This window comes from Danio rerio, chromosome 19, assembly GCF_052040795.2.
Source record: "Danio rerio strain M-AB ecotype USA chromosome 19, GRCz13ab, whole genome shotgun sequence".
Lineage (NCBI taxonomy): Eukaryota > Metazoa > Chordata > Actinopteri > Cypriniformes > Danionidae > Danio > Danio rerio.
In genome coordinates, this window is record NC_141039.2 from 13497604 (window position 1) to 13512500 (window position 14897).

Below are 14897 nucleotides of genomic sequence, written 5' to 3' on the forward strand. Positions count from 1 at the left end.
TTCCTCTGTGACGAATGGGTATACCTATACTGCACATTCAACAATGCCAATTACCTGAATTCATACCTGAACAAATTATCAATATAAAGGATTGTCAAATTGGATAACTGATTCCTCAATAAGAAAAAATAAACAAAAAATGAATAAGTAATTAGTAGATAAGGCTAAAGAAGCTTGATGTTCACATATCTCTAATCACCATGAAACCCCATGCAAAAGTTTGAATTATAAGGTTTATCCTCATATTCACACATCCTGTAATAGCATGTTGCTTGTCATTTTATATAGTTTACCACACTTTAAGACACACAACTAAAGAGACAATACAACAGAATAACAATAGGATGTCTACTGTGTCCAGACAGCATTTTAATCAACTGAATGTATCTGTTTTAAATACACACATTATTAATTTCTGCACAATCAACCTGATGTAGAAGGAACGCCAGTCAAGAGTGGAAGCAGATTTTCCAATTTTCATTTACATTACCAAAGCAAACTTGTTTTATTATATATATTTTGTCTTTTTGTCCATTTTTGTCAATGTTTTTTGTCCATTGTTTCAATTTTGACTTCAGTATAGGCATTACGGCTTTACGTAGGCATTAATCTCATGACATGCATACATTTTTGTATAACAGAAGATCAATAATATACAGATCAGACTGTAATGAAAAGATGATCAAATGAGAAAATAGTTACCTCACAAACTTCTCAAATGCATTCATCTGTATCGGATCCAATCAAATGTTTTGCATTAAGAATTAAAATACAATTTATTATATTAGCCGAATTACTGTATTGAAGAAATAATCACTTTGACCATCTATCTGTCACACAGTTTAACTCTTGCAGTTTCACCTGAAAAATTATCTAAAACTTGTTTTAAAATACCAACAAATACATGTAAAAATCTAAAGCCAGGATAGAGGGGCTGAGTGAATCTGGTGTGGACTCTGTGGATGAGGGTCATTGTGTCAGAAACACTGTAGAAGGACAGAATTCCTGCACTGTGATCCACATACACTCCTATTCTATTGCCGGGCACTACAGCGAGATCAGTCTTTATGTCATTGTGTCTGAATGAACAACTGGAGCGGGAGCAAGACAAACTCCAGGACTGATCATTACATCCAAATCTACACTGAACGTCACCCTCTCCCTTTCTGCTGATGCTTTTATATGACACTGAAATATCTACATTCCCACTCCACTCCACCTCCCAGTAGCAGCGTCCACAAACACTCTCTCTGCACAGCACCTGACGACACTGATCAAATCTGTCTAAATGATCAGGATAATTCTGTCTGCTAGATAAGGTCACTACTCTGCTCCTCTCAGACAGACAGAGACATTGATGAGCTGTGTTTGGATCCAGGGAGAAATGACAGAAATCTAATAGAAAAAAAAACAAAGTAAAACCTTTTGCTGGATATGCATTAACAAGGCACAAATACAATTAAATCGTTATCATTTATGAATCAGTTTAATTTTTTTTCACTTTAAATGTGTAAGTGGATTTAACATTATTACAGATTTAACACATTAAGCATATTTAGTCACTGGGGATTTTGATTCGTTTACAAATTTTATTTCAACACAATACAAAACTGATTTGACATAATTTACAGTAGCTGTTATCTACTGTATAATCACTGTTGTTATACCGTGTTTACTAGGATCAAACGTTGTGATTTATTTTGCTCAATTTTATATTCAACCTATAAAAATGAACAAACTGAAACAACATTTTTTGATTTGATGGTTAATTAGGTTAACTAGGCAAGTTAGGGTAATTAGGCAAGTTATTGTATATCGACAATTTCTTCTGCAGACAATCAAATAAAATTATAGCTTAAAGGGGTTTATAATTTTGTCCTTAAAAATGTTTTTAAAAAAATAAAATCTGCTTTAATTCTAGCCAAAATAAAACAAAAAAGACTTTATCCAGAGGAAAAAATATTATTAGACATACTTTGACAATTTCCATGCTCTGTTAAAAATCATTTGGGAAATATTTAAAAAAGAAAAAAAATTCAAAAGGGGACCCCCATAGCAAAATTTCTCTGGCCCAGATCTGGCCCACACCATGAGCATTTGCTTGGCCCACATGCTGCAGTGAATTACGGTACATGACTGGAACAAGTCTGGCTTCCGTACAAGAGGCGAACATGGACCATATCTGGGCCAAGTCTCAGCCAAGCTAATAACCCAAAACTGGGCCTGAACTGGGCCAGATATGTTGGTGTGTCACGACTGCAATGTTTTTAGTAAACTCTTGAAGCATTTCACTTCATGGCTGTGCTTTTTCGTGAAGCAAATATTTTTTTCTTTACTCAAAAGGTTTTTAAATGTATTTTAAAAGTGGGTCAAGATAAGCCAAACTTACGTGGCCCACATATACAATTTGACATTTTGGGCCAAATACTACATTTGATATCTGGCCCAAGTCTTAAGTGCCACCTGTAAGTCGGTGCCACCTCAGCCATGTTGGGCCATGTTTGGCCCACATGCTGCATGCCAGGGCCGGACAAATGCCTGCTGTGCCAGCTTTATGCCAAGTCTGGGCCAGAAATCTTTGCTACCTGGGGAGCTAATAATTCTGACTTCAACTGTATATATGTATGTTTCAATTTTCCGAACAACTTACATTGTAGGAAGTCATTCCTGCTCTCATATTCTGGAGTGGGAATGATCTGGATGCATGTCACTGTGAAAACAGCACATATATATAATTTCACAACACTTACATTGTTTCATTTTAGGATTTATCTTTAAAACTATTATTTTTTTAAAGGTTTGTTTTACCTTGACCAGATATGTTTTCAGTCTCCTCTCTGCAGAAATCCTCCAGTTTCTGTCTCAGTTGAGAGACAGATTTTCCTACATCATCATAAGAACTAACAGTAATGCTGGGGACATCAGGAGATGCAGGAGGAACAGGGAGAGATGCGAAACTCTACAAAGACAGTCAAACAACTAAAAGGAAAACTAAAGTATAACTTAATTTAAATAAAAAAACGTATGCTATTCAATGGTCAACAGATGCAATATGAGTAAAAACACTTGGTGATGTAAAGATTAGTGTCACCTGGATGAAACAGATGTGATCGTGTGTGTGTGAAAGCTGCTCCAGCTTAGCGTTCTTCCCTCTCAGATCATCAATCTCCTGCTGCAGTTGCTTCAAGAGTCCTTCAGCTCGACCGACTGTGATCTTTTCTTGATCTCTGATCATCTGTGTGACCTCAGAGCGTTTTCTCTCAATGGAGCGGATGAGTTCAGAAAAGACCCTCTCACTGTCCTTCACTGCTGTCTGTGCAGAGCGCTGTAAAACAGACATCACAATTAGCTCTGACAATGTTAAAAAATCTCTATTTCTCTACTTAAAGGGATAGTTCACCCAAAAATGAAATTTCAGTCATTATTTGCTTGTAATCTACTTGCTTAAAACCTATTTGACTTTCACTATTCCTGGTTAAACTCAAAATAAGTTTTTTTTTTTTTTTAATTAGGTGTTACTACTGACTTGCAAGGACAAAATCTAATATGGGTGATGTCAATGGTTACAAGTTTCCAGCTTTCATCACAATCTCTGATTTTGCACAATGTATTATCTTATATATTTAACAGAAGAAACTTACAAAGATTTGAATCACTTGAGGGTGAGTAAATTGTGAGTAAATTTTCATTTTTAGGTGAACTATCTCAGTTGCACATTTACTCTTTGAAATTGCATTATATAACCTTGAATTATCTTCCAGCAACTTTAACCAATCACTGCATTAAGAGTTATTTTTGTGTTTCTTTGTCAACAATCGTATATTTCTGTTGTTGGTGCCAGTTTCAGAAAGTTTGGTTGAACAAGGCTCTAATTGACATTATTAAGAGTGAAAGTCCTTATATGACCAGTTCTCGAGAGCAGTGGTTCTCAAAGTAGGGGTCGGGACCCCCGAAGGGGTTGCGGGACAATGAAGGGGGGTCACCTGGTGATTTCCAAAAATCTATTTATTGTTATTAAACCATAACCTACTAAAAAGCAAAAAATAGTCATTAACAGTTACTATATACTACTATATATAGTTACTATAGTAGCTGATAGTTACTAGTTCTATTGGAATGCGACCCCTGGGCTATTATTAAAGACACAGCAATAGCGTTAGATGCAGCAGATTGATTTTATAACAGCAAGTTAAACTTTCTGGCCCATTTACAGCACTCACATACTTAAAAAAAAAATAAACGAAGAATAGACTTGGGTCTATTGGTGTGTGTGTGCGACATTGCAAGCAGGGTTTCTGTATTTACAGTATAACCATCACAGAAGATATTAGGGGTCGCGAGTCACTGGCATTGTTATTTTGGGGGTCGCGGGCTGAAAAGTTTGGGAACCCCTGCTCAAGAGCACACCCATCAATGCACTTCACTCAAGATAATGAAGACATAAATCACTGAACAAGACTTTCTGGAGCACGGCTTCAAAGAAATGTGTTTTTGGTTGTATAGCACAGGTTGTAGTTGATTGCTGAGGAGAAATATTGTGCATCATTGACACATATGGAACAATATCAATGCCAAAAGTATTGAAATAAAAAGCTGTTCAAATAGCACAAACTGAAAAAAAATAATACATTGAATTAATAACTGCTTGCATTTTTAATGACTTGAATTGCCAGGGCTTGTATTTTTAGGGCCTGGAATTTAGCACAGCTGTTTATTTAAGCGTTGAATATTTCAACTAAAAATACTTCTAACACATTTTCATACTTAGAATTTCAATATTTCATATTCAATTTCCAGATTTCACTTACAAAATATTCATTACCGGTGAAAATTTCATTTTATTTCAGTTCAAAAATTCGCTTCCATAAATCCAGTGGACCAAATTCAGCTCTTAAAATTTGACATTACTTCTGGCAACTGCAAGACAAGCAATAGATTGTAGATTGACAATCTCCAGCTGCTTTTTATCACTAGCAGGTGGACCAATTTAAGATTTAAACAAGTGAAAAGGTGAGGAAAAAGTGAAAAGGTGAGGAAAGAGGCTAATAACGACACAAAAATAGCATTTAATATTGTCAATGTCGAATTTTAACAGTCAAATTTGATCCAATGATATTTATGGAAGCGAATTTTTTAACTGAAATAAAATGAACTGGAAATTGTCTTTTGAATATTATACATAAAATCTGAATAATTGAATCTAAATTATTCAATTTTTAAATATGAAAACGTGTTGGAAATATTTTTAGCTGAAATATTCAAAGCTTAAATAAACAGCTGTCTTAAATTCCAGGCCCTAAAAATACAAACCCTCACAATTCAACTCATTAAAATGCGAGCAGTTGTTATTTCAATGTATTTTTTTCAGCTTGTGCTATTCGATAAGCTTTTTATTTCAATACTTTTGGCATTGATTTTGTTTCGTAGACTCAGTTGATCCACCAACAGCATGAATACTTTTTTTATATTGTAAGTACCCCCCCCAACACATACATAAACCTATATAAATCAGTGCTACTTTTTTCTTGCATTTTACCTCATGAATCTTCACAGCTTCATTTAGCTCTTGAAGCTTCCTCTCTCTTTTCTGGATTTGCTGCTGGAATTTTCTCTGTATCTCTCCTAATTGTTTCTGTATGAGAATACATGGAAATAAAGTGAAACTGAAAGTATGTGGCATTTGTGTTTGTCTTTTCATTGAAAATGAAAGTGTTTCAGTCCATACCTGTTTCTCTGTCCTCTCTGCTGAAGTTGATACAGTTTCATGATCTTTGTGTTCATCCACCATACAGAGCATACAAATACACCTCTGGTCTGTACGGCAGTAAATTTCTAGGAGTTTATCATGTTTACGGCAGATCATCTCCTGAAGCCGTCCAGTAGCGTCTATTAGGTTGTGTCTTTTACCTTTGAAGAGATTCTCATGTTGTTCAAGATGATTTTGACAGTAAGAGTTCAGACACACCAGACAGGACTTGATGGCTTTGTGTTTTCTTCCAGTACAGCTGTCACACTCCACGTCTCCATCTCCAGCAGGAACAGCAGCAGTGTGATGTTTTGTCTTCTTCAGTTGCTCCACCACTTCAGCCAGCATGGTGTTTTTATTTAAAGCAGGTCTTGGACTGAAGGTCTGTCTGCACTGAGGGCAGCTATAAACTCTCTTCTCATCCTCGTGATGCCAGTAGTCGGTAATGCAGCTCATACAGTAACTGTGTCCACATGGAATGGCCACTGGATTCTTCAAGAGCTCCAAACACACTGGACAGCTGAACTGCTCCTGAGAAAACCTGGATTCAGCCATTTTACCGCAGACACAACACAAATAATCCGCACTTAAGTTTTGTTTTCCCAGAAGTGTAGATGTGATTTCCTGGTTCTGAGATTTATAGGCGTGAGCAAAACGGGAGTAACCATAGAAAATGCACTCAAACTTCCTCGAGGTCCACTAGAGGGGAGTATAGTGAAACACACAGTTGCACATGCTATTATAGCAAATATGGATAAAGTCTTTGTAAGAAGCTGTTTATATGCAAACATGATTTGCACTGATGAATACCTCTCTATGTACATTGTAGGGCTGTTTATGATAATAAAAATGTTCTCCAGCACTTATACAATGCATAAATCAGAGATTTCAAGTGAAATATTAGCAGTTAACATATTGTTGAGAATTCAATGATTTGTGTGATAAAGGATTGTTTACTTTTGTCCACATTGGCTGAAATCCTTAAGCATCCAAAAAAGTGCAGATAAATAGTCAACATGCGATTGGATAAAAAAAAGTAAATGTATTAAAGGGCTGCATGGTGGCGCAGTGGGTAGGATGATCGCCTCACAACAAGAAGGTCGCTAGTTTGAGCCTCGACTGAATCAGTTGGCATTTTTGTTCTTCTCCAGGTTTCCTCCTGGTGGTCCGGTTTTCCCCACAAGTCTAAAGACATGCTATAGGTGAATTGGGTAGGCTAAATTGTCCATAGTGTGTGTGAAAAAACGTGTATGGATGTTTCCCAGTGATGGGTTGCGGCTGGAAGGGCACCCGCTGAGCAAAACATATGCTGGATAAGTTGGCAGCTCATTCTGCTGTGGTGACCCCAGATTAATAAAGGGACTAAGCCGAAAAGAAAATAAATGAATGAATGAAATGTAATCAATTGTATTTTCTAAAGTTCTCTTTAAACGGATTATAATTGAGCATCTTTATGACATTTCATAATCAATTTGTTATAGACTTTGGAATGCAGGTAAATTAAATGGCTGAATGAACTGAGCAATATTCATATTAATGATAAACTTAAACATATTTTCAACACATGAAAGTTTCTTTTGAAACTTTTACAATGTGTGTGTGTGTGTGTGTGTGTGTGTGTGTGTGTGTGTGTGTGTGTGTGTGTGTGTGTATGTGTGTGTGTGTAGAAACTCACATTCACAGCGGATGCCCTTGATGCCCTTCCAGCTGCAACCCATCTCTGGGAAACATCCATACACACTCTTTCACACTCATACGCTACAGACAATTCAACCTATCCAACCTGTAGCGCATGTCTTTGGACTGTGGGGGAAACCAGAGCACCTGGAGGAAACCCACGCAAACGCAGGGAGAGCATGCAAACTCCACACAGAAACACCAACTGACCCAGCCAAGGCTCGAACTAGCGACCTTCTTGCTGTGAGGCGACAGCACTGCGCCACTGCATCACCCACTAATGATAATACAAATTTTATTTACAAATCTATTTTTAAATACGGTAAAATGGACTAGTAGTTCTTTTCTTTCTGTACAATGTACAGTTGAAGTCAGAATTATTAGCCCCCCTTTGATTTTGTTTTTATATTCTTTTTTTTAATATATTTCTTAAATGATGTTTAAAAGAGCAAGGGAATTTTTACTGTATGTCTGATATTTTTTTTTCTTCTGGAGAAAGTCTTTTTTGTTTTATTTCAGGTAGAATAAAAGCAGTTTTTAATTTTTTCTAAAACCATTTTAAGGTCAAAATTATTAGCCCCTAGAACAAACCATGGTTATACAATAATTACCATAACCTGCATAGTTAACCTAATTAACCTAGTTAAGCCTTTAAATTTCTCTTTAAGCTGTATAGAAGTGTCTTGAAAAATATCTAGTCAAATATTCTTTACTGTCATCATGACAAAGATAAAATAAATCAGTGATTAGAAATTAGTTATTAAAACTTATATTTAGAAATCTATTGAAAAAAATCTTTCTCCGTTAAAAAGAAATGGGGGGGGGGGGGGATAAACGGGGCTAATAATTTAGGGGGCTAATAATTCTGACTTCAACTGTACATGAACCATTGAAATTGCATATCCCGGTACAGTAGGCGGCGGTATACACATAAACAATTACACCATTTTTTTGTAAGGCTTGATAGGAGACTTGCAGTAACTCCGCTAGTGCAATAGATGGCAGTAAACTGTGTTCGACTGCAGTATTAAAGCAGCGAACAACGAATTCGAGTGAAGAAACATGGCACCGTAGAGCTCGATGTTTCTGCTAAAGTTTGAACAAACCCCCTTCTGCTGATTCTTTTTCTAAACTGTAGGATATATTTTACAAGCCTAATTAATAGTTAGTTTCCATGCAATATGTTTGTTGCGAAAAGCATCGCAGCGGATCATAAAGATCTGATTCACGATGTCTCCTACGACTTCCATGGACGGAGGATGGCGACCTGCTCCAGTGATCAGAGCGTCAAGGCAAGAAAACTAAAGTCGAATTCAGATTTTTTGCTTGTTCATTGTCCATAAACCCAATAAGCTGCCAATATAGACTCTATTCAAACAACCATAGTTTTTGAGAGACAACAATAGTCTTCTTCCAAGTTAAGTTACAGTTTCTGCAATAACGACATAATAACGTTGTTTACGGATTGTGAATATGTTTAAAGGTGTTTGTCTCTCTGTAAGCAGACTTATAAGCCATTTTCTACTTGTCGTTAATGCACACAGACATTTAAAGCTGATGTACAGCGGTTCTTTATCACATGTTTAAAACTGTCCCTCATTATAATTGTTTTTATTATTATACTGTTGTAGGTCTGGGATAAAGGTGATGATGGAGAATGGCACTGCACTGCTAGTTGGAAGGTATGAGCTGTTGTTTTGTATGTGCTTTAAAAGTATGAATTTTAGGTTTTAATATAGATTTGTTTGTCATATTTTGCAAAGATGCATATAACTCAAGCAAAAAGTGAAATCTAACTATTTGACCTATACGTTGACAGGTTGGTGTAAAAATAATCAGAAATTTCATACCTATATTTATTTACCCCTTTTAGAGTACTAATTGAAATGCTCATTATGATAAAAACTGGGCTTTCTGAACTTTTATGGTTAAAAAACATGCAATCAGTGCTTTTTCAAAGGTTTGAAATATACTTGCAGTTGTGGCTGGATTGAAACACTTTTTACCTTCAGCACATAAATAGTTGACTATAAGTGATAAACAAAACATAATTTGATTTTAACCATATTTTATTATTATCTGTTTTGAACTTTTCTTTTCAATGGGCTAAAGTAAAAAAAAAAACACTGTTGAAATAAATAAATAAAAACGTTAACTATTTCTCTTTTATGCTTTTTCCCTAATAAACACTATAAAAGCATTAGAGATGTATAAAATATGTAATATATCGACATCATCAAATTAATAAAATACACAGCAGAGCAGATGAGAAGTAAAAGACAGGAAAATTAATAAAAACAGAAAATATCTCTAAATAATTAAAATAGTTAGAATAAAACCTGTCGATTATATAGTTGATTACCCATTTCTAATGTTGTATAAATGTTCTGCAGCCAGTTTAGATGTAATTCCGTCCTCTGAGTATTTAGCAAAGTTTTTATGAGTCGTTGAGATAAAGGAATTAATAATTTAATATTTCTCTTGCGGCTGTTTGCATAAAATAACAGTTTAGAAAACGAAAGCAAAACCAATTTCCGGACATTTTAGTAGATCTAGAAATCCCGGCCGGTCGCAAAAAGGTACATGTCTCTGTTGGTCTGCAGAGCACATGAGACTACTTTTCAACTACTTAATCATTCGTGAATTTTTGTTTATATTATAAAATATACAAAATAAATGTGTCACTAAATATTAGGGTTGGGCATCTAAGCTATAATGCCGATCCGATACGCATCTCGATACAAAGAATACGATCTGATATATTAGCGATACATTTGTGACATTGCGATGCAACACGATACGATTTACACCCATATCACGATACAATGCGATAATTCAGCACTAACTAATTAGTTCAAGTTTATGAGATGATGTGAAAGAGGATGCTGTGCCATTGAATGAGTTTGATTGATTATTTATTAACCAAGCAAAACCAAGACTTTTTTTTACAAACTGGCTTTTCTCTCAGAGCCAGAGTGTCAGTTTACAGTAGAGGGCCATTTTAGAACCTATAGCAAATATTATTTAAGTATTTTCAAGATAAACAGAATGTATAAGTGCAATATATATTAAAATATTTATATTTGCACTCTTTCAACATAAAGGTTGAGCATTGCACAACAAGAATTGTGATTTAACTTTTCAACTATGAAAACAAGTTTTACAAAGATATATTTTGCCACTGATTATTCAAAACTTAAGGTTGTGAACTAGCAGTGTTATGCTGCTTTGAAACATCACTTGCACTGTAAACAACAGGCTAATAAAAATATAACAAACCAGCAATCTTCTTGCTGTGAGGTGGTCAAACTACCCACTGTGCCACCGTGACACCCATTATTTTTATCATTATTATTATTAATATTATTATTATTATTATAATTAAATAAAAATTAACAGAAGGAGGTGTTCAAAACCTTCGTTCTCCGTGACACTAGGCTGAATATCTTTGCAGATGAACAGGGCCGGCACGTCCATAGAGGCGACCTAGGCGGCCGCCTAGGGCGGCAGTATAGAGAGGGCGGCGTCCGCAACACCCCCCCCCTTACCACCCGCATCCTCAGTTATGTCCGCGACACCTCCATCAGCGCCCGCTTGTCCTCAGTTATATCCGCGCATAGGGTGGCAGAATAGAGGTCCGCGACACCCGCGTCCTCAGTTATATCCGCGTATAGGGCGGAAGAATAGAGATCCGCGACACCCGCGCGTCCTCAGTTATATCCGCGCATAGGGCGGCAGAATAGAGGTCCACTGGAAGATGCTTTCACAACAACACCGAGGCGCCGCTTCAAGTGAGATTTCAGATTAGTCGTACTGCCCGCGTATTTTATAGATGCGCGGCACATTTTGCAAATTGCATCTGTCCTGTCATGTCGTCCATCCTTAAATCCATAATGTTGCCATACTTTAGATTTAAAACTCAGTGGGGAATAAAATGTTTGTTTTGCTTCTCGCGCTTTCTGAGGGCGCACCACTAGCTTCATCCGCACACCTGATACAGTTGTAGTGTAAGTGCACACATCCGCAAATCCGTTATCCGTTAAATTATGCGCCAAAAACAGGTTGACAACACTTGTTAATAAATAAAAAATACATTCTATATTAAAAATATAAGCTGTATCTTGGAAAAACCGATACATCTCGCAAAAACCGATGCATCTCGATTTGCTTCCAAAATTTCATTCATCCTCTGCTGCTCTACCGATGCACTCGCATCGTGCACGCGCATGACCGCGTATCGATACATATCGATTAATCTTCCCATCCCTACTAAATATACTTGGCCGACTGATAATATACCTGGGCAGCCCGCCCAAGTAAAACCTATGTGTGGAAAGCACTGTGTAATAATCAATGACTTTATCATATATGGCTCTTCGCCTAATAAATGGATAAAATACATCGAAAAATACATAATAGTTTTGAAGTGTATTATATTTTAGATTAATAAACACTTGCATACCAGTGCGTAAATCCTAGTGTGAAGGACAGTGGCAATAATTGATGGTAGATTTTACGTTAACATATATATTTATAATTTTGTCTATTATTGTGATTTCTGTCTGTCTGTAGACTCATAGTGGGTCTGTGTGGAGGGTGACGTGGGCACATCCCGAGTTTGGTCAAGTGTTGGCATCTTGTTCCTTTGACCGCACTGCAGCTGTGTGGGAGGAGATAGTTGGAGAATCCAACGACAAACAACGGGGGCAAAGTCATTGGGTTTGTAAAACTGTTTTCCAGAATGTTTCAGTGCTGTCAAGTCTATAACAGTACCGTGAAAGTGTTTTTTTCAACAATTAAAGTGTAACCAAACTTTTATACAACATTGGGCGTGCAACAACTGTATTCATACTGAACTCTTCAGGTATGGTGCACATGTACAGAATGCAGTCCTTGTTTTTCAAGGTTTCAAATAAAAGTATTATGCTAAGCTAAGCTAAATAGCAGAACCCCCCAGAACAAAAAAACGGCTGAATGGATAAAAATGATCAAAAATAAAAGTAAAATGTTTAACTCTAGGAGACTTACTAAACGAGCATCCACCCCACCCCGACAAAAAAATGTAGTGTTCCTTTAAGTGTAGAACAGGGGCCTGTTTCAGTAAGGAGGTTCAACCAACTCTGAGTTTAAACTTGAACTCTGAGTTGATTTACAGAGAGAATAAAAACTCAGAGTTTTCAGTTTCCGAATAGGCAAGGCAAGGTAACAGCTCGCTGGGGTACTCGCAGACATTTTCAACTTGTCGTTTAACCTAGCAGCTGTGCCAACATGCTTTAAAACCCCTACTTTGTTTTTTATTTTTTATTTATTTAAAAAGCGCATTAAAGCTGAGATACAACCAGAGACCACAATACAACACAATCACCAGTGCCTTTAATAGTTTATTTTACAGACTTATAATATGCTGTAGTTCTATTGGAGTTTTCATTCCAAAATGGCCGCCGTCTATGACCGCCATCTAGTGGCTGTTTTTCAAATTGCACTAGAGTGTCGCCACTTGGTGATTCTATGCTCTTTGCCAACTCAGAGTTAAGCCTGCACACCGCGACTATAAAAAGGCATTATCAATGGAGCGCAGATATTACGAGTGACTATGGCAACATCTGAAAAAAAGGGATCAGCATTTCTTTCTCCATCTGAACTTGATATGCTCATGCAAAGTTATAGCAAATATGAGCATATATTTAAAAAAGCAACACCACTACATCAGTGAAACAGAGACAGTTAGCGTGGGAAAACAGCTCCTCTAATTAATGTTAAGTTAGGGTTCATTTAAAGTATTTAAATATTTAAGTATAATAAAATGTAATGTGTGATGTTTATAAAATTTTTACACACGTTCCCACTTTTATACACGTTGATCAGTTTTAATAGATTTAATAGTGCACTTTTGTGTCTGCCTTTTTTATTGATCAAGTGGTGGAGGTTGATATGACATTTACAGTGTATCAGAACTAAACAGTAGTTTTAGAAAGAAAAATAATCCCATTAATCTAGTAACAGTACATGTCCCTATTGAAGGTCAGTGAATTTAAGCTAATATTTAATAAAAAAAGGACAAGTGACCTTGACCTTCTCGTACATGACCTTGTTCATTGTGTGACTGAAATGTAGGCAATAGCTATGTTTCCATCCAAATATATATGAATTAAATTTATGTACAAAACTGCAATATTGCATAAAAGATGTGCAGCGTTTCCATCCAATGAGTCAAGGAGAACAAAATCGTCACTTCCTGATTTAGGTGCCAAATATCAACAGTAAAACTGAATTTACTGCGGTAGAAGAAGCTGCGTCAATCTTTTCCTTATTTAATAAATGTACTTGCGCCTCAGAAGACAATACTGACACACAATGAACACGTGGTGGCGTTTGAACCCTTGAGACACGGTGAGCAGACACTCTTGACATGCTCCAGACGCTCTGAAGGTCTTTAATAATATAAATAACTTAAATACTGAAACGGTTAAGGCGTTTTAGAATGACCAAAACAACATTTAAGATGTGTTGCAGTGTCCTCAGCCTGCTGTTTTGTCCATTTACACACATTTTCATCATCGTATGATCTCCTATAACAAACATTTTTTATAATGCACATACTGGAATTTGTTCAGTAAAAGTGTTTCCATCGTATTTTAGGCTCATTTTTTCTATCGAATAAACGTTTATCATACTTAGTTATGCACCTGTTTTTAATGTGTATTTTTAAAAGTTATGTGCATTATGACGTTTCCATCAATCGTTTTTATGCACATCTACAAAATGAGCATTAAAATAGGTGGGTGGAAACGTAAGGCTAAGGCGAGAAATACAGCTTCGTCTTTAAAAAAGGAGAGAAGACTGACAGAAACGAAAAGTTTAGAGGATAAAACCTGTTCCTGACCAGGTTAGGGTCACAGAGTAAGTTACCACGGTAACTGACTCTAATTTAAAGTTACCTCTCTTTCAGAAACAGGCTTGACTTACCCTGCTTTCTTGAGTTTAACAAGCCTGCCGTTTTAACGGAAAACCCAGAGTTTCTTTTATTTCAGGGTTAAAATACTCTTAAAATTCACTTAACCTCCTTTCTGAAACGGGCCCCAGGAGTTTGTTTAAAAAAAACAACAAAAACAAAAAGCAGATACATAAATCCTGTTTCATAGATGAGATTATGGTTAACTTCGGTACCAGTTAATGCTGAAATTTTAAAAACGTCTATTTCATGCAAACATTTGAGTACTGTTGCACAGGTCCTTAAACACTGTTAATTGGCCATTGTGTTCAGATGGTCAACACATATGACTGTAATTGTTTCTGAAGGTATTCGCTTCAACAGCGCTCAAGCTAGCTGGAAACAGACATTTTAAAAACGACATTATTAATTGGTTTTAAAGTCAATACTTTTAAAAACCCTAGTTCAAGTTTCATCATTGTGATGAGCGGCTTTGTCACATTGGAGAACATCACACACTAAAAAGAGCAAAAATCTTTTTTT

At 36.3% G+C, this 14897-nt stretch overlaps 2 protein-coding genes across 3 annotated transcripts in view; one reads left to right on the plus strand and one right to left on the minus strand.

Moving 5' to 3' along the window:
* Positions 1–334: 334 nt before the first annotated feature.
* Positions 335–6358, minus strand: ftr56 (finTRIM family, member 56). Its single transcript, XM_087295494.1, has 6 exons — positions 5726–6358; positions 5537–5632; positions 3092–3325; positions 2809–2959; positions 2651–2710; positions 335–1395 (listed from the first exon to the last, which is right to left on the minus strand). Exons 1-6 carry the CDS (start codon positions 6299–6301, stop codon positions 827–829), a joined length of 1686 nt encoding a protein of 561 aa, XP_087151620.1. The 5' UTR covers positions 6302–6358; the 3' UTR covers positions 335–826.
* Positions 6359–8379: 2021 nt separating this feature from the next.
* The window catches only part of seh1l (SEH1-like (S. cerevisiae)), a 26174-nt gene continuing 19656 nt past the window's right edge, over positions 8380–14897 (plus strand). The window contains exons 1-3 of one of the 2 annotated variants that reach the window (NM_199923.2): positions 8380–8715; positions 9055–9105; positions 11996–12142. In NM_199923.2, the coding sequence (NP_956217.2) occupies positions 8605–8715; positions 9055–9105; positions 11996–12142 (309 nt within the window). In that variant the 5' untranslated portion in view covers positions 8380–8604. The remainder of the gene's footprint in view (positions 8716–9054; positions 9106–11995; positions 12143–14897) is intronic. The other variant, XM_087294008.2, reaches the window with a different exon arrangement.

Excerpts from the sequence above, each read along its gene's own strand:
- ftr56 (XM_087295494.1), bottom strand. The coding sequence starts at position 6,301 with ATGGCTGAATCCAGGTTTTCTCAGGAGCAGTTCAGCTGTCCAGTGTGT. Across the intron at positions 3,326-5,536 it reads AAGCTGTGAAGATTCATGAG|CGCTCTGCACAGACAGCAGT; the intron begins GTAAAATGCAAG and ends TCTGTTTTACAG. Across the intron at positions 2,960-3,091 it reads ATCACATCTGTTTCATCCAG|AGTTTCGCATCTCTCCCTGT; the intron begins GTGACACTAATC and ends CTGTCTTTGTAG.